Raw genomic sequence first — 27,573 nt, 5'->3', positions numbered from 1 at the left:
TTTCCGTTTGTAATTTATAAACGCACAAAAGTAGGGAAAACGTTTGTATGCTAGAAGCCTCCTTCAATGATAAAATTCAGAGGGAAAGAGACACATGTGGTTAAACAAATTGCTTAATATTACCACACTTTATATTGATTTACGAGACCAATATAAAAGGAAAAATGGTGTCCAAATTATTACCCAAGGAAGATAATAAACCTTTTTCCTTAAAGCATGTAAATTTTGGTATTTTCATTTCACGGGTGATGAACGTGCTCACGTGATAAACATTATCATAAAAATTGCCCGAATTCCTTTTACAACTTTACGATAAAGAAGATAAGACCGTCAAGTATGTCTACTACAGTTGTACGAGATTAAAATGAAATTCGCCACACACGAATTGGTGTTATACAGGTGGAACGAACGTGTGTGTGGCTGTGAACGAAATGTCTCACTTTGGATTGAGGTGGAACGTCTTCTATATTGACGCAAATTATTTATGAAAACTAAGTTCACGAGTAGTGTGAAACACTGCTATTTAAAAACAAATGAAAATCAGTTCAACTTATAATAATCATTCACGTCATAAAAGCAAATCATTCACCTAAGTTAGCGTTGCCTAATTATTCTATAATATGATTTAACTTACTCTCTACATGTAAACTACTTTATCCACCTACTGTAAATGCTTTCGCACTTCTTTAAGCAAATAATTATCTACTCAATTAAGTCTTACTAATCCCGAGACTAATCCTATCATTTCAGTCGATGAAGCTCACGGAAACATAGCAAAATTATTGCACAAAGAACTCATAGGACATGACTTCAAGCCAAGACTCATACAGGAAATCGCTAATAAATAATTAATTTTACTAAAAATAACTAATTAATGCCCCTAACTATAATATTTAAAATGACGTGGAGAGTAAAAGTAAAAATTTATTTTAAATAAATCATAAATAATATCGATTTACACTAAATAATTTCAAAAAGGCATGAATGCCGACAATTCTTCTCTCTGTACAAATTACACTGGTAAGAAAATTACAATATTTTCCCTTCTTAATCTTTAAAAGAAAGAAGGAATGGTATCAACTAAAACATACAAACAGTTTGCATCCACGTTTTCACTTCACGCACACGGGATGATCTTAGAAAAGAAGTCATCCATTTTGTCTTTCCATGTGTATAAACAAAGCAACTTTTGATGTAAATTTGGCCAAAAGTCTAGCCACTCAATATCATAATATCGAAAAGGAAATACTTTGTTAATGTCATGAAAAGCAAATTTTACAATGTGGAGTAATAACTTATGACAATTATATTTAACTTAACACTTTTTTACAATTTTTATCAATTCGCAAAAACTTAATACAGCACTCCTAAATCTTTAAACTCCCAGTACGATTCATTTGAGAATTTCTTCTTCGTAAAACATCCCAGCTTGACTTGAAAAATCGCTTGGCTTGACCTGTATTTTCATTCTTTGGTTCTGGTGAGAGAATTTTATAGCCTTCCGTGTCCGCTTCATCATTAAAAACATCAGAACTTGAAGAGCTCGCGTATAAATTCTCGCCTAAACCAAGTTGGGAATCACGAGCGGATTTACGAGATCTCAATGATCCAAATGTCTTGCGAAAGGATCGGCTAAATCCATTTCTGGCTAATCTTGAACTACTAGTTGAGCCTGACTTTACAGGTCGATTAGGACGAAGAGTAGATGTTGTAGATCCATAGCGTATTTTAGCACACAAATCGTTTCTTGAACATGGCTTACCGGATATCTTGAACTGAGCAATAGCAGTGAGAATTGCTATAACCCAATAGTCACGATCCTCCCAACTATCAAAACATAATAATCGATACTTTCGTTTGTCTCCCACTCGCAGACAATACACGTCAGTTTTATCGCTTCTGTAAGACGCACCAGCAAGTCTTGACGTGTCGTCACTTAATTTTTCAACTCGTACAAACATGGACTCAAATTCAATTACACTTTTGGAAGAAGGTCCTTCATCTTCACGGCTTAACTTTCGGTTTGAGTAGTAAAGTCCTGTGGATCTCAAGGAAAACCATACATACTTTGGTAAACTGAACATATTTTGCCCAAGAGTGACGACAAACCCTTCTTTGAGAATTTCGTCTTTACTATTCAACATCATTTTTGATTTTTCAGTGAAATTCATCAGATCTGTAGTAAAAAAGTTCCATTACAAAACTTCAACATAAATATCTAAATACATAACTTTTAGATCGTGAATTATAGAGCAATAAATTGGTAAAATTACCAAAATTTCTTCCTTCACGTTACTTCCTTCACGTCAGTAAAGTTCACGCTCGAGAAGTAAGACAAAGACAATTTTATCTTAACAAGAAACTGCGAAATTCTGGTTTTGAAAAATCTTATTTCGAACAGACACGAAGAAATGGACAATTCCTAATAACTCCTGTGTTACCTAGAACAAAACATCGCTCTCAACGCAAGCTACCACACGATGGCGACGACAAAGACACAATTTATGACTGATAAACTCTACAGATTCTCACATTTTTACAAAGAGACGTGACAATCATAGCTATATATTATGTAACCTACAACTTTTTTAATGTCATACATACAGCAGATAATCCCACGCATATAAACACATACAAGAGACTTGTTGTCAACCTGTAAAGCTTTACTTACCCCCTTGCTGTCGTAATTCCCACGTATAATAAACTTTTTGAAATGCTGTGATGCAGTCTTCACGATGAATAAATCTTTATATTCCACAACATTCACACGATATATCTACTTTCACAATCAAAAACTTTGATCTCACTCAAATCCTGTTGTCTTTTCTTTCTGTGAAAGATTTTCTCTCTATCCAATGTAAAATTTCATATTTCAAGGATATTTAGTCAACTTCTACGATCATGAAAATAATTGAAAAGCAAGACAACGAAATCTTCTCTTTAAAACCCAACTACGGCTGATATCGACAAAATCTTTGACGATAATTCTCAAGAAGAGAGAGTAAGTAAAAAGTTGCCGAGTTCGCAAGTTTTGCTCACGACCACTGATCAATAATGAATGATGAACTTACTACGTGGTTACAAAGTTGTCGATATGAATACATAACGTGTTGAATAATTGCTTATTCGTGATGTTTGTTGAATTTACAACTTTCTAACAAAGCTACGACAAAAAAATACCCGTAGGGCGTACTTAGCTTTTGGGATTTCCCGATCAACTCAACGTTTACTTCCTGAGTATTGGTTCACGAATGTCAAGTATCCTTCTGGTTCAAATCAACATATGTTACACACTATAATATATATCTACCAAGGGAACATTTCTCACGATAACTGTGGCCGTTTTTAAATAAATGTACATGTCATAAATAAAATAAAAAACTATACTTAATAACAACAATTGTCCCTGGCTTTGAAGTCGTGTATAAGATAGATCTTATTTCATTATAAAAGGTGAAAATTAAAAAGCTATACGTAAATGTTTTGTCTGCATAATAAGGCAAATAGCAAAGCGCTAAAATAATAAATAAAAAGAAGATATGTTTGTACAATTTCTAAAGTAGTTTTTGGCGAAAAATTTGAACGTGAATAATCAGTCAATATTGGCTTCAGACAGCAATAAAATGACGTCAGTGTATAAAAAATTGTGCTGTTTGCATTATGATAACAGTTCACATAGCAGGTATATAATGAAAAATGTGTGTTTCTAAAGAAGAAATAAACAAGCCTTTTCCCTCGTCATTAAGACAAGTGGGTAAATAGTTGCCAATTGTAATGAACAGTGAATTATAGATGTTGCTCAGTTTTAAAACAATTTTTAACAATCTATCGACGCAGAAGTACCTTCCCTTCAAAAAAAAAAACTATGACAGAGTCCACGATGTGGCGGAAACACAAAACTTTAAACAAGAAACGACCGTTAAGCAATTGCGTTTAGACATCTAGTGAAAATTAAGGTCTACATTTTGATGTTATTGATCTAAGTAAAAGTTTTTAAACGTCGAACGCTTAGGATGACGTGTAAATAAATACACAGAAAACAGGTTTTTTCTACCATTATATAAATTATGTATTTATTTTATGGGATGATATTTTTGACATCCTTATGTCTCATCATAAATCATTCAAAATATATTTGTTCATGGTATATACTATAAGCCCACTACATGGCAGGTCATAAATTTCTTATTCTGAATAAAATTATTGTGTTGTTTTCCTGATACAAGGCAGTTGATTAATATTTATTATTTGCTTTAAAAGTGAAATCTACATGGATTCACGAACGGTTTTCTTTCATTATATCACACTTTTCTCTTCTAAATTCACAATCACTAAGGCTTTCAACTTACTTATAAAAAATTGTTCACATTCATTGCAGTTTTGAAAATGTCTTAACTAAAAACATATAAAACTATTTTCGGAGGTAAGGAAATAACTAAAGTAAAACTAATAACGAGAAAATATAGAAAAAATGTAATGAGAACACAAACAGTAATAGATGTAAAGTTGCTCTGAAACGAAAATATCTCAAAGACTTGTTCAAATATTTGAACTTTCCACTTGTCTTTGTGGTTAAAATATTGGACCAGCTTCCGAAAACGAGCGCTTATAGATATGAAAAAATCATGGCAACAACCAACTGTGTGTACTGGTGCCGATTATAGAGTAATTAGCCCGCTCAGTCACAAATTTTCAGATAAATCATCAGCGCATGCGCAGTCTGTTTGAGCATGCGCAGTCGACTTTACCAGTGGCCCAAGTTTATGGTCACGGCAACGACCAATTGCATCTACTAGCGCCAATTTTGAAGTAAATATCATGCTTAGTAACAATTTAGTGGAGAAAGCATCTGCGCATGCGCAGTCCACTCGACTTATTGTTCATAGTCATGGCAACGACTAACTATATGTACTTGCACTACTTTCGTGGCAATTAGCTCACTTAGTCGCAAATTATCAAAGAAATCCTCGGAGCATGCGAAGTAGTTACTGTAATAATACCATAACTTTCGTAAGCCTTTGAATTTGTATATATATATAAAGCTAAAACTTCATATAGTAGATGTCAACTAGCAGAGGACGCTGGGTGCGATATGTATGCAGTGGCTTAGGGTCCAGACATTTCGGGTCGCGACCGCACTCTCCCTGCGTACCCCGAGCAAAGCCTATCGCAGGTGATCTCGGGGTTTGATGGGCGGAAGCCTGCTTTGGCATCTCCCAAGTAGGATAGCGTGGAGGGGCCGAAATCTCCTACCGAAACGTTAACATGCGGCGTTCTAGTGCCTTAAGATTAACAAGGTATCGGGAAGCATGGCCCGAAAACGGGGTACTTTTGCTTTCAAATTTTATTTTCTTTGTGTATTATACAAGAGTTCTTCTCATAAAATAAAGCAAGCAATGTTTCAATTAACTTCTGACACTTCTTCTGTCTTAAGACAACCTTCAACATGTTTTATCCAATTTGTATTGGTTTACATCTTTCTGATTTAACTCTCTCATTTACTGTTTCTCGTGTATCACGAGCAAACCATCCATGGGCTTCATGGCAAACAAGGATTATCTGTTTCCATTAACATGCGACGCTCTAGTGCTCAACTATCTCGGGGGTACCGGGAGGTATGGACCGAAAACGATATTTTTTGTTTTCAAATTTCATATTGAAAAATGTCCCAAACCTCAAAAGCATCTCCTAACCATTTTATTGCCACTATTCTACATAAACAATACCATGTCCGACCATTTGATTGTCCGAATTTTGTAAATTGATCACGTATTTTTGAGACGTATGTCTACCGTCGGAAAGGTGGATTAAATTTACCTCTCAAGCGCAGTGTGGTCACTATAGATGAATTAGAAATCTAACGTACACGACAAGTCACCATTGTCGAGAATAATCTTTCTTGTCAAGATTTTAAGTAAATCATCTTGTTTAGAATGTTTGTAAGCAAATACTAAATAATAAATCCCTTCAAAATCCGATCTTGGTCGAAAGCTGTTGGCATATCGCGTATGCAAAAAAATAATGCAGAAAAGTATCGCCATGTTTTTTTGGTATTCTACAATCCTGCGAATACCGTAAAACACTTCTAGCAATCATTTATAAAAAAGAATTCTCAGTCAAAACAGTTTAGTCGCAAGAAAAATTATATTCATGTTCGAGCAACAGACGTGCATTGGGAATTAGTCAAATTCTAAATTTCTACAAGTTTTTATTTCGACTTAGCTTTTTTGAAGGCCTCCAAAAGACTTTTATAAACTTCTTCAGGAGATTTTGCAGCGTCGATCTTGTAATGAAGATTTTTCTTTTGATAATAATTGATTAACGGTGACGTCTGCTTATGATAAGATTCCAAACGCTTTTTTAAAGTCTCGGCATTATCATCAGAACGGCGGATTAAAGGCTCACCAGTTACCTTATAAAGATAAGATAAAAATACAAATAAATGACTTAAATTCATGATTGAGATATGTTATCTTTGCATTTGTATGTGTTCCCTAGCATTTATCAAGTATTGAAATATAATTAAACAATCTCTATATTCCTACATCATCTTTCATGGCAACTTTGGGAGGATTAAATTCTTCATGATAAGAACGACCACTTGGCTTGTGGAACAATCTAGAAAATCAAATAAACGGATCATTAAATCAGATAAAAGTAATTCGGGGTGAACTAATAAAGATTAAAAAATGTTCATCATAATCCAATATAAATTTACATTCACTCAATCAACATGCCTCACATGCAGTCCTAATGCTCTCAATCCTATCAATAAAAATGATAGATATCAATAAAAATAATTCTCTCCCAAATTCTTATGAAGACACAAAATTTACACTGTTGAAAAGCAAGTTTTTACAAATATCCCTATCATCCTAAAGTACCCATGTTCACCATGCAAGTATCCATTACTATCCTCCCCACCATCCTAAAGTATCATCACCACCAATAAAGTATCCATGACTCTCCCTACCATCCTAAAGTAACCATGTTCATCATGAAAGTATCCATGACTATCCCTACCATCCTAAAGTACCCATGTTCATCATGAAAGTATCCATGACTATCCCTACCATCCTAAAGCAACCATGTTCATCATGAAAGTATCCATGACTATCCCTACCATCCTAAAGCAACCATGTTCATCATGAAAGTATCCACAACTATCCCTACCATCCTAAAGTACCCATGTTCATCATGAAAGTATCCATGACTATCCATACCATTCTAAAGTACCCATGTTCATCATGAAAGTATCCATGACTACCCCTACCATCCTTATGTACCCATGTTCATCATGCAAGTACCCATGACTATCCCTACAGTAGTAAAGGTTCATCATCAATAGTTGCCATAAAGCTAAAAAATATAAATACCTTCCAGTAATTCTTCTTACAAGCAATGAGTCATCAATAGCAAACTCAACAACAGCATCTAATTTGGCATTTCGTTTTTCCAAAAGTCCATCTAACTGTTGTGAATGAAGGCTTGAAGAAATTCAAATGTTATTGATTGTGTTTAAAAGATATGACTTTGGTACCTTTTCTGCCTGTACAACTGTTCTTGGGAAACCATCAAGAAGAAATCCATTTTTACATTCTGGTTTATTCAAATTATCTTCAATCAATTCAACAACAAGTTCATCACTGACAAGCTAAAAATCATAAAACATTAATGTTAATACAGTTGGAAATAAAAAACACCTAAAACACCTGCTAATACACGAGTATGTAGGACATATTTCCTCTAATCTTCTATATTACCTGACCACTATCCATAACTCCTTTTACTTTCTTTCCAAGTTCAGAACCAGATGCAACAACTGCACGCAACATGTCACCTAAATTGTAAAATATCCAGTAAATAATCAAATCTAATACACATTATTTTCAATAAAACGATAGGAATACATAAGTAAATATCTCAATACTGCTTTAATTTTATTATAATACATCCAAATTACTTCTTGTTGAAAAAACAACATGAAACTTGTTTTAAATTTATAAGGAAAGAGCTATATTATTAGCATCAAAAATCTACATAAAGAGTACAACAATCTCATAAAGCAACATACTAATATTGACAAAGTCTACCAGACAAACACATCAAGTCCCCGCCCAATGAACATCAATCAAAATAATTGAAAATACAATGACATTATTTTTCTAAAAACAAACCTGTAGCAAGGTGACAAACACAAAACTTTTCTGCAAGCTTTGGAGCCTTTGGGGAAAAAACAACATCAATAATAGAATGTTATATAACCACAAGAACTTAATATATCACAAGAAGAATATACAAAAACTTCTAATAGTAACACCTGTGTGCCCTTTCCACAAGCTGGAGGACCTAGAAGTATGGCCTTTATACCACAATCCTCTGACATTGTACAACACAATTCAAACAAAATTTGCAATAAGGAATTTATGAAATATTGTTCTGTTTTTTCTTAACAGACACTTATATAAGTGACAGCTTCGTTTAAACCATATCATCTGACAACGACGGTATATATCAACTATCGGAACACGTTCGTTGCTCTCTCGGCAAGCGCTCGGACGTTACAATGATACAATCACATGTGGTGGTTTCATGACTCCACGAGTAAAATACCGGCAAAATTTGTAAACATACACAACTCGACTCAGAACTCGCTGCATAAGTTTATGAACGTATTAATCGTCTCGTTTCAAGAAAAGATAGATTGTTCTTTACATAAACACTAGATAATTTGTATCTTTAGTAATTAGAATCACGCCTTTAATACTCCTTACCTGGGTGCCTTTGCCTGCTCCAGGTGGCCCCATAAGAATTGCCTTTGTGCCGCTCTCACATGAGGTAGTAGACAGACCACTTTTCCTAATTAAATCCTCGACAAGAGGTGCTTCTTTTTTACCTCTTCCTGGATCAAATTTAACAAAAACTTTGCCCAACCAGCTATTTTGCCAACCATTCGGAACCGCCATGTTGCTTTCTAATGAGTAATGACGTCATATTTCATTGGAGGTCTGGCACTGGCTGGTCCATTGGGTTCAAAGTCCAGATAACGACGCACCGTATTCAAATGAAGCGCAAACCAATGCACGATTTCATTTGTACGAATTTCATCTAACACAAAGATAATTTCAAAATTTTTTCAAATCATACACAAGTCAAATGAAATTGTGAAATTTACAAATTATCTTCTAGCAATATCAGTTGTCACTCGTCACTACTATCACCCATAAATTAAGTCTTAAAAAAACGTTTCTATGACGTCATATCGAAATAAAGTAAAATATTCATGCTGAAATTAAAGCATTTTTGTGATTGAATACGTTGATTACTGTGAATCAAAGGAATATACAATAAAAAACCTAAGCAAAGACGTCAACAGAGAAAGAGCACATCCCAGTTTCAATTTTCTTATTTTTATGCGAAATGCATCTCATATTTATGTTGAAAAAAACGATATCATTCTAACAATTTTTCTCCTAACAAAATACCAAAACAAAAACACAAAACAAATGACACAAAAATAATATATTTAAAGTGGTTCAATTTTCTTTGTCGGAATTTTTATTAAAAACACATATCTATTTATTATTAACGAAGATTTGGCTAAAAATAATTTAATGAGTATTTCAGACAAACAGCGCAGGGCTGTTTCATAATTTATTTGCAAACGTTGGCAAAAACACGCGTCTTCGACCACTAAGCAATATTTACTTAGCCTTCATTAGACAACGAACATCTGTTCGCTTTCAAGAAGAATTTTCAAGAAAAACGGTTTTCAGAAACTGTTTTTGCTTTTAAAAAATACTTCCTTCCATGGTACTGAACTTTAAAATACGAATCAAGGTATCATTTGATCTACATTAAAACAGCCAAACAACGTGGATAAAGTCCCTCGCTTTTTTAAAACTGAGCGAAGAAGAAGATAACAAAGAATGAACTCTTCAAAGAATAATCGACAATGTAAAAGGCATTCTTATCCGGTCATGTTAACTTACAAAGAAACATTAAATGTTCTCATTAAACATCAAAGTGAGTACAACCAAACAGAGTCAACAAAGAGAGCAAGAACACCAGTATTGAATCAAAGTGGAAGTGAGAAAGAGCGACGAGAAGAACTAGAGGCAGCAATTTGTTGGCTTGGTCAAGAATTAGTAAGTCTCCATTAACATTATCACGATGTAAATTAATCAAGTAAAGGAAGTTCAAAATAATGACAATATCGGCGTTTATTGTTTTGCATCGATTTTTAACGGGATTTTACAGATATTTCATTGTCAGTCAAAATAAAACAAAAACACATGAAGTGCACGTGATTAGAAAGAAATTTAACAAAAATAATTCGTCGTAATTTTACGATAGTACCATGAGCAAGAAAAGAGTCTTTTTCCTTCATTTTGTCGTACAAAAAAAATAAATGAATGATGTATTTTATTGCCAAAGATCATCCTCATTGTTGCGGTTTGAAAATCTTTCAGCAAACAACAACAGGTGAAAATGTAAATCGATGGAGTTTCACGTGGCTTAAAAATTGTAATTTAATGCTGACGTTGAAAGTTTCTCCATTCGAGTAAATCATTTGTACCCATAATAAATACATAAACACTGTAACATTTCCTTTCAGAGAGATATTCACCATCAGGATAAATTTTTACTTCGTCAATTTAATCATTTAAAAGAAAGCATTCAAGAACTAAGCAGTGAACCCGATATCAAGGACAATTGCAAGGTAAGTGCTGATGTTCTTATAGTGGCTGTGCGATTAAATACACCAATCATGAGAAGAAAATGTAAATTGAAAAGTTTGCAGATGTTGACCGTCCTGGTTAGTGCAGTGCTGAAACATGCTTTTAATGTTAATGTTGACATTACGACGCAAAAAGTAATTCACAAAATTTACGATTCCTTGATTATTCAATAATTGACATAAAGCTATATGTAATGACTTTTACTTCTGCAAGATTAACTCCAGACGTCAATTAGTTCACTCTGTTTTAGGCAGAATCAAAGAAGGAAAAACTTCAAAAAAATCAAAAAACAATGTTTGAAGAAGAGGTTGCAGAGGAGAAAAAAGATGTTTCGCAGAAAAAAGGCGACGAAAAACTTATATTTCGTGGAGAATTTCAACTGGAGGATTTGGGATTAGCTCAAATGAAACAAGCACAGAAACGTCAAAATGAAGTGCTGGAAAAAAATCAACAACTTGAGGACGAAAAAAATCGAGAGAAAAAGAGTGTAGAAAAAGAACAAGACAAAAGAAAACAAGACAAGAGGTCACTACCCAGTGATAATGACTCGGATTATGGATCAGATCAGAGCGTTGATAAATTTGAGGTTGAATCGATTCAAATGCAGAAAGTTAACACCTTTATGAACAATCAAAGTCTGAAAGTGTGCACTAAACAACGTTCGAAGCGCTGGTCGTGGTGGAAATAAGTCACTTATGTGAATACGAAATGATTCTGCATAAATTATCATACAATATATATAATTTATTTCCATCTATTTATGTGAAAATATGAATTGTTGCGCACAATAATCGAACTTAAATAGTTTAAGTACAGTAAAAGAACTCAAATCTTAGCTCGTATTGAGTAACTTTGGGTAGGTTGTTTTCAATAAATATGAAAATATAACCGATGACAGTAAACAACCAATTCCTTCAAGTCAGCCAGCAGATTTTAGTAATGTTATGTAAATTTCAGAACATTGTCAACACTCATTTCTTAAAAAATCTGTTGTTTTCGCACTCAATAACATGGTGTGGAAAACATGGTTGTTTTCCACACTATGAATAAATAAGCATGCTGGCTAAAAGGTGCAATAACTGAAAAAATATCTGTAACCGACTCAAATTATCAATAAAATAAATAATTTGTGCACAGCGGTTTAAAAAAGATTTAAAAAAAAACCTTATGAAACGAATATTTGTATCCATAGCCTTCTTTAACAAATGAACACAACGACAATACATTCTGATACACTAGAAATTTAACAAGCTACTGACTATCTTTTTTTACCTTCTTTTCAACTTTTTTTAAAGAATGACGTAATATCCGGTACATTAACGACTTGCTGTTTGCGTTGGTTCCTTCTTCGTCTGTCGCGCTGCTCGGCTGTGACTTGACGATGACAAGGAACACAAAGTGTCCTGTAGTTCTCCAGATCACACTCTCCACCCCCGTCTACCACTGCAAGTACATGATCAGCTTCCCAGAACTGAATATTAAAACATAACTTGTTAAAGTATGCATGTAGATGAATGAACAACAGAGAATGAGAACAGTCTTTACGTTATCTAAAATATGAACTAAGATAACGTGTGTCAGTGTAGGTAGTGATGAATGAACAACAGAGAATAAGAACAGTCTTTACATTATCTAAAATATGAACTAAGATAACGTATGTCAGTGTAGGTAGTGATGAATGAACAACAGAGAACAAGAACAGTTTTTACACTAACTAAAATATAAATGACCATAACGTGTGTATTAAACAAAGTAAATGGTTTGAACCCGGGAGTATCGTTTCATTTTGTAAATGTAGATCGTCCAGGTTGGTATAGTCCTGAGAAGGACTGTTTTTGTTGTTGTTGACTGACGTTTCGACAACCTTAGCGGTAGTCATCTTCAGAGTCAAATGAGGAGTAAACGTCAGGTTAGCTAAGGTTGTCGAAACGTCAGTCAACAACAACAAAAACAGTCCTTCTCAGGACTATACCTACCTGGACGATCGACATTTACAAACATGTAACGTGTGTATTGTTGTCTCACCATTCCTTCCTTGGGATCGATTATGATTCTATTTAACATAGCCACAGGTAACGAGATAAATGGAGACTGCTTGAGATAAGATCGCCTATCAGCTTTAGTCATCAGTTTTATAGTACAGTAAAGCTTGTGCGCATCAAATCCACATTTCTGACAAACACCTTTCTCATCTTCAAACAATTGTTGGCGTACTCGAGTGCCACTCACACGACACTCAAAACGAGAAAGCAAGTGATAACTTTTTCCATTAAATATTGCACAAATCTTTTTGTAAGCCAAAATATTATTGCATAAACTTTTAAAATTAATGTATTAAGGGAACTATACCTGATATTTCTCCTTGCATTGGTGAGAGCAAAATCTTTCATCCCACAAGGAATTCGCATTCTTTGTGTCGACAATTCCCTTACAGAATATGCACAATGGTCGACCTTCGTCGTCCAGCGCTTGAAACCAAATTTTTTGTTTCCGTCATCATTTAAATCGTTCATTTCTGCAAAAGAAAAGAAGAGTAATGTATAAGAAGTACAAGATGTTTCTTAGTAATTATTTACCGTTTTCTCTAACAACAACAGCATCAATCCTTTTTCCATTAGATAAAACAAATTGTCTTATTCCTCCATTCTTTGCCTCCGCAGTTTCAATAATTTCTGCTCGAAGTTGTTTCTGATCATAAAAAGAAAGGAGCACACATAAAAATATTTCTGACGCAAAGTTAGTATAATAAAGGAACTCGACGATGTAGTTTAATGGGAGTTCAATGGCACATTTGTTAAAGTTTGCATGCTCAATCTTTTAATGTACATCTAAAGTTGTTGCTATATTCAGAAACCCGGATGCCACGAAAAGAGTTATCAACTTTGCTACGATTTGGGGTATTCTCGTTAGGAATAAGTTTTGTTTAAGATAACAATGTGTAGGCACGATGAATATAAAGTAAATGTATAACATAAAACTACTTATGTTGGTATATACGTGAGAATAGGATGATCATATGTTATACAACTATGGTAAATTTATACGCGTCCATATTAAATTTATTACTTTTGAAGGAAAACGGTTTGTACAAAGTTTTCTTTGAAGAGCCTGTAGAGAAAAAGAAAAACGTCAAAAAACAGAACAAAAGAAAAACAATTATAAGTTGTTTTTATAACATTCAGTATACTCAAATACTTTAGCACCTCGGAAAGATAACTCAGTCCAGGTTTCAGAGAGTGTCAACTATGATAAATGCGGACCCACAGTGCATCCAAGTGTCACCCCCAGTCACCTTAGTGTGACGCTACATTGTTAACCCACAGTGTACCCAAATGCTACCAATCCCCCTGTTATCTTAATGTGATGCTATATTTTCATGTAAAAAACAATATATTACCATACCATTTTTATTTCTTTAACTGCTTCATAAGGATCGCTAAAGACTATTTCAGATTTTCTGATCATTCTTTTGTGATTTTTACTGAGATTTTTCCATTTACTGGCAAATTTTAAAACTTGCTTTTTGTTTTCCATGTTCGTAAGAATTGGAAGGTTTTCTTCATTTGATTCATCAATCTCAATAATATTAACATTACAGTTGAGGGGTTCTCCAAACTAAAATAGAATTCATAAACAGAAAAAACAAAGTTGTAAAAGTCTAAGCAATTTCTTGTAGTAAAACTGGATCTTGAATGAACAGTTTTAAGCTTTCGAGGGTATAGCATACAAAAAAAGTTAGTTTAGTCGAGGTTTTTGGGTAGTAAAATAGATTATAAAAAAAAATACAAAACGTGCGCTGATTGGTCTAAAGCTGAGTTTGCATTAGCCTGTACAAAACGATCTGGAGCTCAATAAATGAAATAAATAAAGAGACTTTGCACATAAATCATCAAAAAATTCCAAACGTCTCCTCCGTCTGCCAAAGCCTCTGTACAAACACAGTGCAAATCTTTTATTTCTTAAGAAATTACTAACAATCCTTACTCAGTATAACTGGTTAAAAATGATTCTGACTGAGCATAAAAAGGTTAGAAAAGATCCATACTGAGTATGAAAAGACTAGAAATGATCCTACAGCTATTCATTCAATTTAAATAAAGATTTACATATGTTTTACTAGAGTAGCTAATATTTTTTCATCAACAAGAGATTATTGCTAATGAGTGATAACAATGAATATGTTATCCAGTTATAACACAGGTAATTGAAAACATACCTCATTGTATAGATAAACACGATCAGTGTAACGGCTAAGCCGAAACATTATTTTCTCAACGACTTCCATCTTTCCACCAAAAACTTCTATCTCATCAGATTCCTCAATATCTACTAAAAGATGACTTAAACTCTTGTAAATCTCAGCTAATGGTTTTCGTTTCTGCTTGTCTTTTTGTCTGCAAGTTTCACATTTCCGCAAGACAGCATCGCCAAAACTAAACTCACCACAATCCTCGCACTGCCAACAGTCTCCATCATCTTCAAGGCCAGACACTAATTCATGGAAATTTCTCTCAATTTTGCTGAGCCCGCACGATGAACACATGTTAAGATTATTGTCAAAATTGTAGTTCTTGCAAGACAAGCAGACCCCCCCTTTATTATTAACGATATCATCAAATCCGTGCTTAGTCCCCATAAGACCTTCTTTTAAGGTATCCGTATCATACGATGATATAATGTCACTTTCATTTGGTGACTCAATCTTGCGTTTCGTTGGCTTCAACTGAAATATATCTATGTCACTTGGGGGACAATCACGGGATATGACAGGTTTATCAAGTACATCCGAATCACCAGATTTATCTGCAACTTCAGGATTCTTAGAAAGCGCACATAGCTTGGGTTCATGCTCTTGTATTTTGTCCAAATCGCAATTTTCACTTGCTGACGAACATGCTCCATTATCATCCATTGTTATCGTCGATGATAAATTGCTAAAATTATTTTTACCACATTTTTTTTGACAGAATTTTGTTTTATCATTTTCAGAATTTTTTTTAAAAATTTCTTGTTGTTTTCGTGCCACAACGTTATCAGTGGACCACTTGACATTTGTAAGCTTCCGTAGGTTTCTGTAACGCGGTGTCTCACACATTTCACACACAGGAGAAAAGCGTTATTTTTGAAAGAACAAAGTGAACAATACCAAGATTTAAAGTCATCCACATCTTCCGCTCTACTAGAGACAACAGATGCAGCTTTAGATATTGAATTTTTGCTCATTTCTTCCTCTGGTTTATTCTGCTTTCTTTTACAATTTTGCTCAAAACCTTCAGCAGTTGTTTCATAACTTCCATTGTTTACGACTGAACTATCTCTTTTGATATTCGAACATAAGTTTACTGTTTCATTATCAGTTTTGCTAACGTCGAGATTTCCTTGTGCGTATCTATTACAGTGATCTGTTTTAAGTGAATCTTCATGTTCAACAATTGTATCAACTATATCTTCAACCCCATTTCTTTCGGAGGATAAAGATTGATGAAAGTTACTCGATGTTTTCCTCTTCTTGACATTTTCTTTTTCGTCTTGCCTCGAAGTCTTCAAGAGTTTTGTATATGAAGACAGTATATTTTCAACATGAGCGCTAGCAGGCTCAGATATGCTCGTATCATTAACGGCAATTTCACGAGCAAATTCCCATGCTATTTCCTGGCTTTCACTATCCATAAAATTTGATACACGAGGTTCGCTTACAGGAATCTTCCGCTTACAAATTTTGTATTTTTTCATTGTTGCTTTTGTTGATTTGATGTCACTGACACTGTCGACATTCATTTCCTTTGATCCGTTATCTATATTCTCACATTTTCTATTTACTTCATCATCCTCATCACGCATTCGCTTATCCTACGTATATAAAATTTTGGTTAATTAAATTTTCTTAGTCAAAATTACACGGTAGCAATTTAATATATTAAATACAATAATAACGAGAAATCTGCTCGGAAATTCTGATCCATGTATATAATCAAGTACTTTTCCTTTCAAATTTTCAAAAAAAGCAAACAAGCAAACACATCTTAACTCACCAAAACGTTTGTGGAAGACTTTCCATTCACATTTAAATCTTCGCAACTTTTCGCTTTTCCACATTTTCTTGGAGTCGAACGAGAATCAAAAAATTCCATCAAAGATCTTTGAAGATTGTCTTGTTTCTTATTTTCGTGATTCTAGAGAAAGAAACACTCATCATATTGATCGTAATTCTCACAAGAAATCTGCGCCAACATGTACAATCTACAGAGTCACTTGTTATACGTACGTAAAAAGACAACAAATAAACTCACAAAGGTAAAAAGAAAATCTTTATCTAACATTTCATCATCGTCGTCCTTTTCATGGCTAATGACCCAAGATGAAAACGCCTCGAGAAGTTTGCATTGTTTTTCGCTAGCTTCCTCAACATCAAGACCTTCTAACTTCCCATTTAATGTTGTTGTCGTTACGTACACCTTTAAACAGTAATGTACATTATTTTCAAAATACATACTTGATTTGTAGGAAAACATTACTCCGTATCATTGACATGAAAAGTATCTTCACATGAATATAAAGTACTAATCTAATTTTAGAGTAAAAACCAGATGAAATAATAAATGGTGGGGTGTTCTAGTTTGGATTAGATTTCGGTCGCTACTATAGTTAACATGTCAAAAATTTTATATTATGATTAGGAGATTTTTAAAAGTGTGCTCCATCAAATACTAATCACAATTGCTTTTGCTTAATTATTTGGTATTTTATATTTAGTAGAGAAATTGACATCCCTCGTGCACCCCATCTATCCAAGGTTAGAAGGAGTTCACACCACTCCTCACCCCTCCTACACCCCATCTATCCAAGGCTTGGAGGAATGAACACCACTGCTCACCCCTCCCCATTTATCCATCCTAAATTTATCCTAGTTCCAGTATTTGTCATTTCAAAACTTAGTTGTGGTAGTGCTTCAAAAGATCAACAGTAGTTGTTTTAGTATGTACTACTTACTTTAGTGCAGAGTTTTTGCCATAGCACTTCATCAATGGTTCCTCGGGCAACAAGATATTGGACGAGCACAGAGTTCTTTTGACCGATTCGGTGCACGCGATCCTCTGCCTGCTGCATCACACCTGGCGTCCAATGAAGCTCGCTGAAAATGATGTGGTCAGCGGCAGTCAAAGTAATTCCCTAGAAATATTCACAGAAGAGAATCCAGATTTCATGTCATGGAAGTCAAACTCTACACCAGGAAATCACGAGTTAGTTATGCCATAGGTGTACATAATCCAACATCACGGTGTAGGGATGATATTATAAACCACAATCCTTTCGCACGCTGGTAAAACAGCCAATTTTATACAAGTAAACATACGTACCATAGATGCAGCAAGGATGCTCAAAATTGCAACACGAGTTGAAGGATCACTTTGAAACTGTTGAACTAGACTCTAAAAAGTACATTAAAGATAATATGGTAGCTAGCCTACATGTTTTAACTCGTTTAAAGAAATATCCACTAACACATACAACCATTTGTTTCGTACAAAATGATCATTGGATAGATAAGAAAGCATCTTCAATTAATTGAGTACGGAAACACATTTCTAACAATTATTGTATAGTAGCCTAGCTCAATACAACCTTCTTACCGTTCTGAATCCTGATGGGACATCCCCAGCGATCTTTATGTACTTTACTCGTTTCTTTATAATCTCCTGTTCTATAGCGTTCATAACTTCAGTATGGTACGCAAAAACAAGAAATTTTTTGTCGGAGTTCTCTAAGATGTCAGCAATATACTGACGAATGACAGATATCTATACAGGAAAAAATATATTTATGAATTGACGTTGAGTATAAATTATCAAGTTAAACTTCGAGCTATTTCTCCTACAGTGGAATCATCAAATGGTCTACACTACTTATGTGGACCACTCATGCCAAATGTACATTGAAAAAATACTCAACACGAGAAGAAAAGGAAGATGGTAGGGAATAGAGTAGTAAAATTTCAATCATAAGTTGATGTCAATGATCATTAATTCACCTTTGCAACCCCACTTTCTTTGTAAAGCATTGTGGCCAAATGATTAACTTTACCCAAAGTCACATCGTCGTTAATTCTTTTCTCTTGACTTAATGATGAACTGGGAAGTTTCAAATTCTTGCACACATCACGAAACTCCTTAATTACTTTGTCCAGTTGCTAGAAAAACGAACATGTTATGTCCAATACAACAGAATAATATAAGAAATAGGAAAGAAACAAGAAAACACACATTTTGTGAGAATTACGATCCTATACCTTTTTTGATTCAGATTCGGTGAGGTTAAAGGTAATTCTTTGCCGTCTCTTTTCAGGCAATTGAGTTAAAACCTACGTATTGCACATATAGTTAAAATAATAAGAACACTTTCGATATCGAGTTTATAAATTGAAAATCGGAAGTTTTTCTTCATGCAAATTTTGAAATTTAAAATATATAGATAGATATCCACACACATTTTCTTTAAGACGTCGAATCATAACATTACTAATCAATAAATGATGAAGTTCTTCAAGATTAGATGCTCCTCTAGAACAAATGAAGATAAATATGAATCACAAAGCAATGATGTAAATAAAACCAAACACTGAGATACAAACTGAGTATTCCATTTTTTAAATCTTCCACCACACATAACTTCCGTGTGAGCATCACAGTAACGTCTTGCAAATCTTGAAAATGATCCGAAAAACTTCGGTTTAAGAACGTCAATTTGTACGTATAACTATAAGGAGGAGATTTTGAGAATTAGAAATGTTTGCGAAAAACTTCGGTTTAAGAACGTCAATCTGTACGTATAACTATAAGGAGGAGATTTTGATAATTAGAAATGTTTGCTCGAGTCAAAATTAAAATTCCTAAGATATTTAAGATAAGCAACATGACCTTACTAAGATAAGAAGTTGTTTATGAAGAAGTCATACATAAAGATATCTTGTACAAAGATGTTGTGTATGAAGATACCACGTTGTTTATGAAGATAAGTTGTGTATATGTAAGATATTAAAAACTTTTTTTCAATCACGACAAAGCAAAAATGAATATTATTGTTACTACAATTGAAAACCAAAAATTTTCGTATATTTTAGGCCAGTGATGCAAAGGAAGACTCAATGCCATTATATATTTTTTATCACTCAAACTTGCCTCTTCTGGTCTTGCCAGTGCAGGTGTTCCTGTCAGAAGAACAGCTCTTTTAGCTTCTTTGATGATTGAAACAAGTGCTTTAGTCCTTGCTGCTTTCCAATTTTTCAAATAATGAGATTCATCAACAATGACAACACCAAATTTCATGCTTCTTAAGTTATTAATGAGAAGTTGCGAAGAACTACAACTCAGGATACCATAACCAACAACTGAAATTTTGCTGGTTTTTAAGTTGCTGTTGAAAGAGAATAAATTTTTATGACAAATAAATGAAGTCAAATATTTCAATGTTCTTATTGGGCTCTCAAATGTATCAATGTTGTTATATGGCTCTCACATGTATCAATGTTGTTATATGGCTCTCAAATGTATCAATGTTGTTATATGGCTCTCACATGTATCAATGTTGTTATATGGCTCTCACATGATAAATTTTGTTATATGGCTCTCAAATGTATCAATGTTGTTATATGGCTCTCACATGTATCAATGTTGTTATATGGCTCTCACATGATAAATTTTGTTATATGGCTCTCAAATGTATCAATGTTGTTATATGGCTCTCACATGTATCAATGTTGTTATATGGCTCTCACATGATCAATGTTGTTATATGGCTCTCACATGATCAATTTTGTTATATGGCTCTCAAATGTATCAATGTTGTTATATGGCTCTCAAATGTATCAATGTTGTTATATGGCTCTCACATGTATCAATGTTGTTATATGGCTCTCACATGATCAATGTTGTTATATGGCTCTCAAATGTATCAATGTTGTTATATGGCTCTCAAATGTATCAATGTTGTTATATGGCTCTCAAATGTATCAATGTTGTTATATGGCTCTCACATGTATCAATGTTGTTATATGGCTCTCAAATGTATCAATGTTGTTATATGGCTCTCACATGTATCAATGTTGTTATATGGCTCTCACATGATCAATGTTGTTACATTGAAATGCAAATTGAATAGTTTGCAATTACTTCTAAAAGTTTCAATCATGAGCATTGATGTGAAGAAAATTATACACATGCATGGTTTTGCTTTATTGTACCTAACATCAATTCCAGATTTGACAAGATTGATTTGATGTGGTTCAATATCTGGTAGCCATTTCTCGATTTCTTCAATCCAAAGGAGGCATATCGAGGATGGACAAGCAATTAGCAATGGCCATTCGTTCTTGTAGTAATATGCAATGGCTAGAGCCTGGATTGTCTTTCCTAATCCCATCTAACAAATACAGAGCAATTAAACATTACTATATTGAATAAACTAAACAGATTAAAATTGAAACTTGCTTTCCATGAACAAACTATTAAAAATAAAGTATTTTACTCTCAAATAAATATAAACACGATTACCTCGTCAGCTATAAGACATCTATAATAAAAAACAGTTAGGATGCGGGTTAATGCAAATGAACAATCATCAAAACAAAACAAGAACGATATGCAATAATGAAACTGGCAAGAACACGGATGAGAAAACTTCGAAGCAATAGGTATAAGAATGAAGTCTTTTTGTAGTACCTTCCGCTTTTAGAAATCCCAAAAAGCACACCTTCTGTTTGAAACTCAAGTATAGTTTTTGCCAAAGCACTTGGTAAAAAATTTAATCTTGGCGCCATGTTGCGCGAGCAACAACAACTCAGCAACTGGAGTTCAGGCCCCCGACCATTTGTTGTGCTGGTACTTTTTGGTAGTTCTATAGCAATTTTTTATTTAAAGGTAGATAACATTTACTCGCGTTGAGTCCAATATCAGTGATATGCAGTTTTTGTATAACAGTTGGTTGCCTTTGTTGGACATTCAATAGAATAATTTTACCCGTAGAATCCCAGAGATGGAAACATGCTAAGTCGTTAATGACGTCACAGACCTTATTACCTCATTAACGTACTCCGCGTCGACGCGCAGCCAAACAGCCCCGTCTGGTCATGTTACATGTGTTAGAAAGGTTTTCAGCTAATTTTTTCTACTTGGTACGCAGTTTATATGTAATGATGTATTCCTCAAGTCCTTTTCAGGTGTACGAAAACAAAGATTCGTAAGTAGAAGATAAACATCGAACAATTTTCCAAGCTGATTCGAAAAAGAAAAGCAATGTATACTGTTCCTTTTTAGTCGTAACAAAAATGAAGAAATTTCTAAACCAAACTCAGGAGAAGTGAGAAAAGATAGCTTAAAAAGGAAAAAAATAACACCGAAAAAAAGGCAGATAGCAACACACGATGATGACTTTGACGAATATTTCCAACGGCTGTTTAACAACAAGAGATACGAAGATAAAAAACAGGTATGATGCGTTATGAGGATCATTGCGTTTCAAGTAGAAAAATAAACTGTTATTTGCTACCTTCAATAGAATGACGTGGAATTAAACAGAGCAAAAATTCCCAAATTGCAACATCAAATAAAAGACAACGAAATAATGACGAGAGAGAGCAGAATATCCATGAATGAAATAAAGGTAAGAAATAATAAAAGTTTTGACGACTTGAGACCGATACCATATCAATAAAATCACGTATGTTGATTTACAAAGGGTCAATTAAAGAAAAGAAAAATACCACTTCGAAGATGTAAATCACATGTTTTAAGGATTCAAAGACGAGATAAAATCCCAAAGGTACATGAAAATTCTCGCAGTGTATAAAGCATTTTATAACCAATTCTTCGAACACGTTTAGCAAATATGTTCAGTTATAATGAACTTAACTTTTTTTTATCTTTTAATAGGGCATTCTAAAGCACGCCAAAACACAAAAAAGAGAGCTGAACTCAGATACAAACGTCAGAAGATCGTTAAGGGTAAAATATTCAAATCAATTGCGATTTCCGTGGTATCCAAGCAAATGTATAATACATTAGATTTTCATAACTGAAAACAGTTAATTTATTGAAAATATGATGTTTTCAATAACACTGAATGGTAATTTTACATTTAACATTCGATTAAAGCAAATACTACTTCAAATATTTTTCATCTTATTCATCATTCTTTCAATCCACTAAGTTAATCACATTATGATAGTAGTTGGATAAACAATCCCTCTCAAATACCTAAATTCTAATCTATCATCTTATTATTTACAGTTGACACGATCTTCATTGTCTTTGCCAAATGGGTCGCGTGAGGCCAGAAGAAGAACAAGTGCGACGTCATTATTACGTAGAGCCATGCCTCTGAGAGGCACAAGAAGTGCGCACAGACAATGGACATTGGAAAAACTAGATGAAACCGTAAACGAGTTACATAGAACAAAATCAGGGCGCATTGTGCGAAAACCATCAAGACTTGGGTCTTAAGATAAATACGTTTCATTATTTGAAACAAGAGTCTTGTATAAAAGCCATTTTTAAACGTGTTTTATGAATGAAAAAAAAGTCAAAACGTGTATGACTTTTTATTATCATCCAACAACAAGCTCAGAATTATTCATATTGTGGCTTTCGGTTTATTAACATTTTCAAGCATGCTATACACTCACCTACAGTATGGTTGTTCTTCACGATAAAATGACTAAATTCATCAATATTATCTTCGAATGATCGAAGAATTTACTCTGGATCTAAAAAATTTTTAAGCACTTTAGTATTGTCTACAACTGACACACGAGGTTGCTTTTATTGTTACGTGATGTGGTATACCTGTGCATATTTCCCATCTGTTTAACTTTTTTCATCAATGTAGTTGTTTGTTCTATAGTCGGTTAGACAGGTAAATCGAAACTTTACCAATTTCAAAAGAAGACAAAATGGAAAGACTTTAAAATGAATAATAATCACAGCGGATAAACTTACTTCGTTTTTTTGGTGATACAACAACTGCCGAAGTTGAAGAAATACGTGATGACGAAGATGATACAGGTCGAATGACAGATGTGCCGTGTTTAGCCTGCTTCGCCTGACCTGAGGGGGAGCCTTAGCCTCAACATGAACATACGCTAGTTTCATTTGACGACCTAATTCATTTATGAAAAGGATTTATTTATAAACAAAATATCACCACATTTGTCTCACCTCACTTTGAAAGCGTTCTATAAACTAATGTAATAATTACTACATAGCTGTTGCTAACTGTATCATTTCTTAACTGTTCCTATGTAAGACATATTTATGATGGACTATTACTGCACTAATTATATAGAAAATCTACATTATACTAACTTTAATCTAGGACACAAATACCGTACTAATCTGCCGTTAAATAAAAAACTGGATAACTTCATAAAGTTTGACCTCTTCATTTTAGAGATTGAGTAAAATGTCTGTGATATCTAGTATGGTGTAAGTGAAAGTCTGAACTAAATTTAAAACTTTACTCATTGTAACATAAACTCTTCAGTTATTAATTTTTGAATTTAAAATCTACCTTGTTGTTTAGCAGCCTGAGAAGCTTTGATTTTAGCATCAATTGACTTTAATTTATCTTCTCTTTCTTCGTGTTTTTTCTGTAAAATATAAAATATACACGTCTATATTTATTGTACATAAATCCACTCACCTACGTCAGATTATTACGTCACACCATTACGACACACAGATCAAAGGTAGCCTTACGTAGGATAATATTTATTGAAGAAAGCTCTTTAAAATCTTACCAAGTAGAACGTTCTCCAATCATCTTGTTTCATTCCCCAAGTCTCTTTGAAATCTCGCTGACAATGAGTCTTCCATAATGGGCCAGTATCCTCCAGAAAATACTATGATATATAAAATTCCTTATCAGGTGAACGTATATCTTTGATTTCTATTTAAAGAAGAGATCGTGTAACAAACCGGATTATACTCTTCCAAATTCCACAGCTGAGCAGGTGTGCACCTAAGAAAAAAGACACCATGAAATCCTTATCTTTGAAAACACAAAAAAGCTAAAGTTGTTTCAATGTCATAACAAGTATTTCAAAGTATATAAGGGTATCCTATATCAGAGTATATTGCTGTTCCATTTCTGTTTAAGGTAAGGGTTATGTAAAGATATTTCTACGCAAATTCAAATGATATTGCAGTGAGCTTACGTACTTTGCTAGAACAGGTTCTAGAATATCGTATGGAACACCACCAGTATCGAATAATGCTACAATGCAAAGTTTTGTTTAACAAATCGACAGTTTTTGATTGACATGTTTAATATGACACCTTCTAAATATATGAAGTGACATTTAGGTGACTGGTACATGACTTAGAAACTTATTGAATTTTACGTGTAATCCTACGAAAATTTTAAAATGAACGCAGGAGTAAACACTGATTACATGCACTCAATGATTACCTTCAATATTATCAACTAAAACTTTGATGCACATCTCATGTAATGAAGTAACAACTAAACAAAACAACAAAACATACATTAGGTATATGGAATGAAGGCCAATGAAAATATGATACAATATGAATATATTTGAAACTTTTCTTCATTTAACTGGACAAACTTCAAGTTATGACCTTCCATCAACTTATCAATTAAAAAAGTCTGCTCTAAATCAAATACCTCCACATCTATTGGCGTTTCGTCTGCCAGAGAACACTTGAGTCTTTGATTTTCTTGATGATAACAAGTCAAGTGGAATATCAGTTGAAAGAGCTGAAAAAACAGAAATATATTATTAGTTTTAGAAACTGCATCTACAATATGAAGCTTACAACTTATTTTTATTACCATAATATTTGACATGTTTTCTGGTGAAATCAAAAAGATTTGTATGAGAACTGACATTGAAGGGTCAAAAACTTTGAATAAGCTGTTTCCTCTAAAATTTCTTTAATACATATAGTCAATATTTTGAGAAGTATGTATGAACCATAAATATTTCATGATTCAAAAAGTCAAATTTCCCTTTCAAAATATCTTGAATTAACTTCCAATGCCAAGTACAGAACTCTTCTGATTAATTTACAAGTGATTGCATGTAAATGTAATGATAGGATACGTAAATTAAGAAAAGTTCAAATGTTCATGGAGTTTTCTTCATGATACAGGTATCTAAAATGATGGTATCCTACATCTGCATGTGACTAAAATCACAATACTTGCACAAACTAAATATATTAATGTTCTCCTGACAAGAATATGAAAAACAGAATATTACCTTTACGTTTCTGGGGAGAATTTTCAACATAAGTAGGTTGTTTTTGTGGCACATAGTTTGGTTGAATGTCTGGAAGTAAAGATTGCCCAATTTCTTTCGCACTTGGTAGAGTTGAAGTTTGAAGACTTAAACTTGGAGACATAGTTACCAGCTGAGCATTCCTAGTCTTTTGTTTCTTTTTTGGACTTGGACTCAGTTCCTCCGAGACAAAACTCAAATCACACAGTTGCATTGATGCAGCCTATAAAATATCATCAAGTAAGGCAAAGCTAGCATTTTTAATTATTGATCAAAATGGTGACTTGTTTTTATCAATGACCCACATTAAAATTTCCTAAGCATGAATCAAATGGCAGCATGCATAGTGAAGCAAAGTCTAAACATGATAAATATAAAAATTTGGTAATAACCTTTTGTTGGGAGTAAGTCTTCTTTTCTGTTCGGCTAGATTTTTCATGCAGTCTTTTCTCAACAGATTTAGAGCCAATTTTCTCAACACTATGACTCTGTGATACATTTTTCTTAGTCAGAACATCTGAGCTATTCAGAAGAGACGTCTTTTGGAGATTATCACAATCATCTGTTGTTAATAAACTTTTCCATTTCTTTACTAATGCCTTTGAAAGAAGCGCAATGCTGCCACCTTGTCTTTTCAGGTTGTTCACTGACTTGCCAATCCCAGTGGACTATTAAATTTAGGAATAAAGGATTTCTATTTTAGATCATTATCTGCAAAATTAAGATAAGAAAATACGCATCCACATTGAACATTCCATTCACAAGTATACCTTCAGAATTTCAACATTGATGTTGATTTCATCCAAACCTTGAAGATACTTCAATATCTAAAGTGATTTTCTTCAAGTTAATGACTACTCATCACAGTTGTAAGCATATGTTACAATTAAGCAAGAAACAAATATGGAGATTGTTGGCAACGATACATCAGTATATTGCTGAAGACATTTATGATTTTTTTAGGCCAATTTGATGATGATTACCCAATTCGTTATTATCAAAATTCGGTTTTCTAACACTCATTTCATATTGCCTTGTGCAATCTTGCCGAGCAAAATCAAGAGAATAAAAAGTAGTCACGTTGATAAATTTAATAAATTGGGATGAAGAAAATATATTACGGCATATAAATAATTAAGTTTAAATGCCTTAACATAAACATACGTAAGATTGAATGAAGTATAAATCAAACAATGCAAATATACGAGTTTGCTAAAAAAATCGGTAAGTTAAACGATATTAGAAACATGCAAGCCTTCACCTTGTCTTCTTTTAAAGTATCAGAATCCAGCTTTTCCTTGACTTTAAGAATAGTGGATAACGAAACATCCATTTTGCTTTAAATCAATACCAACACAATCATTTTATAATGATCAAATTAAATATAACTAGTCACTTATCATTCATTTTTATATCTCCGACCAAGTCACAGAGCTAGTTAGTAATTTACCAATTGACATCCGGTTCACATCGTTACTTCCGTTTGGCATTTAAACATAAATAATAAGATGCGCGGACGAAACCAAAACATATGAA

The 27,573-nt window shown here is 33.6% G+C and overlaps 5 protein-coding genes across 6 annotated transcripts; 1 reads left to right on the top strand and 4 right to left on the bottom strand.

The window, feature by feature from the left end:
- Nucleotides 1-911: 911 nt before the first annotated feature.
- LOC124448892 lies at nt 912-4,878 on the bottom strand. The gene is made up of 2 exons (XM_046999846.1): nt 2,672-4,878; nt 912-2,176 (listed from the first exon to the last, which is right to left on the bottom strand). The coding sequence occupies exon 2, from the start codon at nt 2,169-2,171 to the stop codon at nt 1,368-1,370; it is 804 nt and encodes a 267-aa protein (XP_046855802.1). The 5' UTR covers nt 2,172-2,176; nt 2,672-4,878; the 3' UTR covers nt 912-1,367.
- A 1,247-nt stretch (nt 4,879-6,125) lies between these two features.
- LOC124448905 (adenylate kinase-like) lies at nt 6,126-8,974 on the bottom strand. 2 transcript variants are annotated; one of them, XM_046999856.1, is made up of 7 exons: nt 8,775-8,974; nt 8,178-8,223; nt 7,764-7,840; nt 7,541-7,654; nt 7,377-7,471; nt 6,546-6,618; nt 6,126-6,412 (listed from the first exon to the last, which is right to left on the bottom strand). In XM_046999856.1, exons 1-7 carry the CDS (start codon nt 8,964-8,966, stop codon nt 6,209-6,211), a joined length of 801 nt encoding a protein of 266 aa, XP_046855812.1. In that variant the 5' UTR covers nt 8,967-8,974; the 3' UTR covers nt 6,126-6,208. The 2 variants fall into 2 exon arrangements, with proteins under 2 accessions (XP_046855812.1, XP_046855821.1); XM_046999865.1 differs by lacking the exon at nt 8,775-8,974 and adding an exon at nt 8,321-8,506.
- Nucleotides 8,975-9,650: 676 nt separating this feature from the next.
- LOC124448918 (myb-like protein X) lies at nt 9,651-11,876 on the top strand. The gene is made up of 3 exons (XM_046999874.1): nt 9,651-10,148; nt 10,619-10,723; nt 10,993-11,876. Exons 1-3 carry the CDS (start codon nt 9,930-9,932, stop codon nt 11,428-11,430), a joined length of 762 nt encoding a protein of 253 aa, XP_046855830.1. The 5' UTR covers nt 9,651-9,929; the 3' UTR covers nt 11,431-11,876.
- A 43-nt stretch (nt 11,877-11,919) lies between these two features.
- LOC124433350 (DNA annealing helicase and endonuclease ZRANB3-like) lies at nt 11,920-21,555 on the bottom strand. Its single transcript, XM_046983112.1, is given in 22 exon segments — nt 11,920-12,213; nt 12,768-12,977; nt 13,092-13,130; nt 13,133-13,257; nt 13,319-13,430; nt 13,809-13,850; nt 14,145-14,357; nt 14,959-15,854; nt 15,857-16,592; nt 16,775-16,915; nt 17,033-17,197; nt 17,733-17,912; nt 18,101-18,172; nt 18,374-18,541; nt 18,772-18,930; nt 19,030-19,101; nt 19,228-19,300; nt 19,372-19,496; nt 19,919-20,153; nt 20,980-21,158; nt 21,290-21,308; nt 21,458-21,555. Coding segments are annotated over 22 exon segments (4,251 nt in total). The 3' UTR covers nt 11,920-12,021.
- A 1,239-nt stretch (nt 21,556-22,794) lies between these two features.
- Nucleotides 22,795-27,460, bottom strand: LOC124459621 (elongin-A-like). Its single transcript, XM_047009089.1, is given in 15 exon segments — nt 22,795-23,158; nt 23,419-23,499; nt 23,579-23,630; nt 23,732-23,833; nt 23,836-23,892; nt 24,303-24,381; nt 24,532-24,633; nt 24,710-24,752; nt 24,953-25,007; nt 25,203-25,256; nt 25,422-25,514; nt 26,020-26,260; nt 26,430-26,705; nt 26,808-26,864; nt 27,299-27,460. Coding segments are annotated over 14 exon segments (1,317 nt in total). The 5' UTR covers nt 27,371-27,460; the 3' UTR covers nt 22,795-23,158; nt 23,419-23,465.
- Nucleotides 27,461-27,573: the final 113 nt, after the last annotated feature.

Source organism: Xenia sp. Carnegie-2017, unplaced genomic scaffold (assembly GCF_021976095.1).
Source record: "Xenia sp. Carnegie-2017 unplaced genomic scaffold, XeniaSp_v1 HiC_scaffold_13, whole genome shotgun sequence".
NCBI classification, from domain to species: Eukaryota; Metazoa; Cnidaria; class Anthozoa; order Malacalcyonacea; family Xeniidae; genus Xenia; species Xenia sp. Carnegie-2017.
The sequence above is the reverse complement of the archived record's forward strand: the minus strand, read 5'-3'. Positions and strand labels throughout refer to the sequence as shown.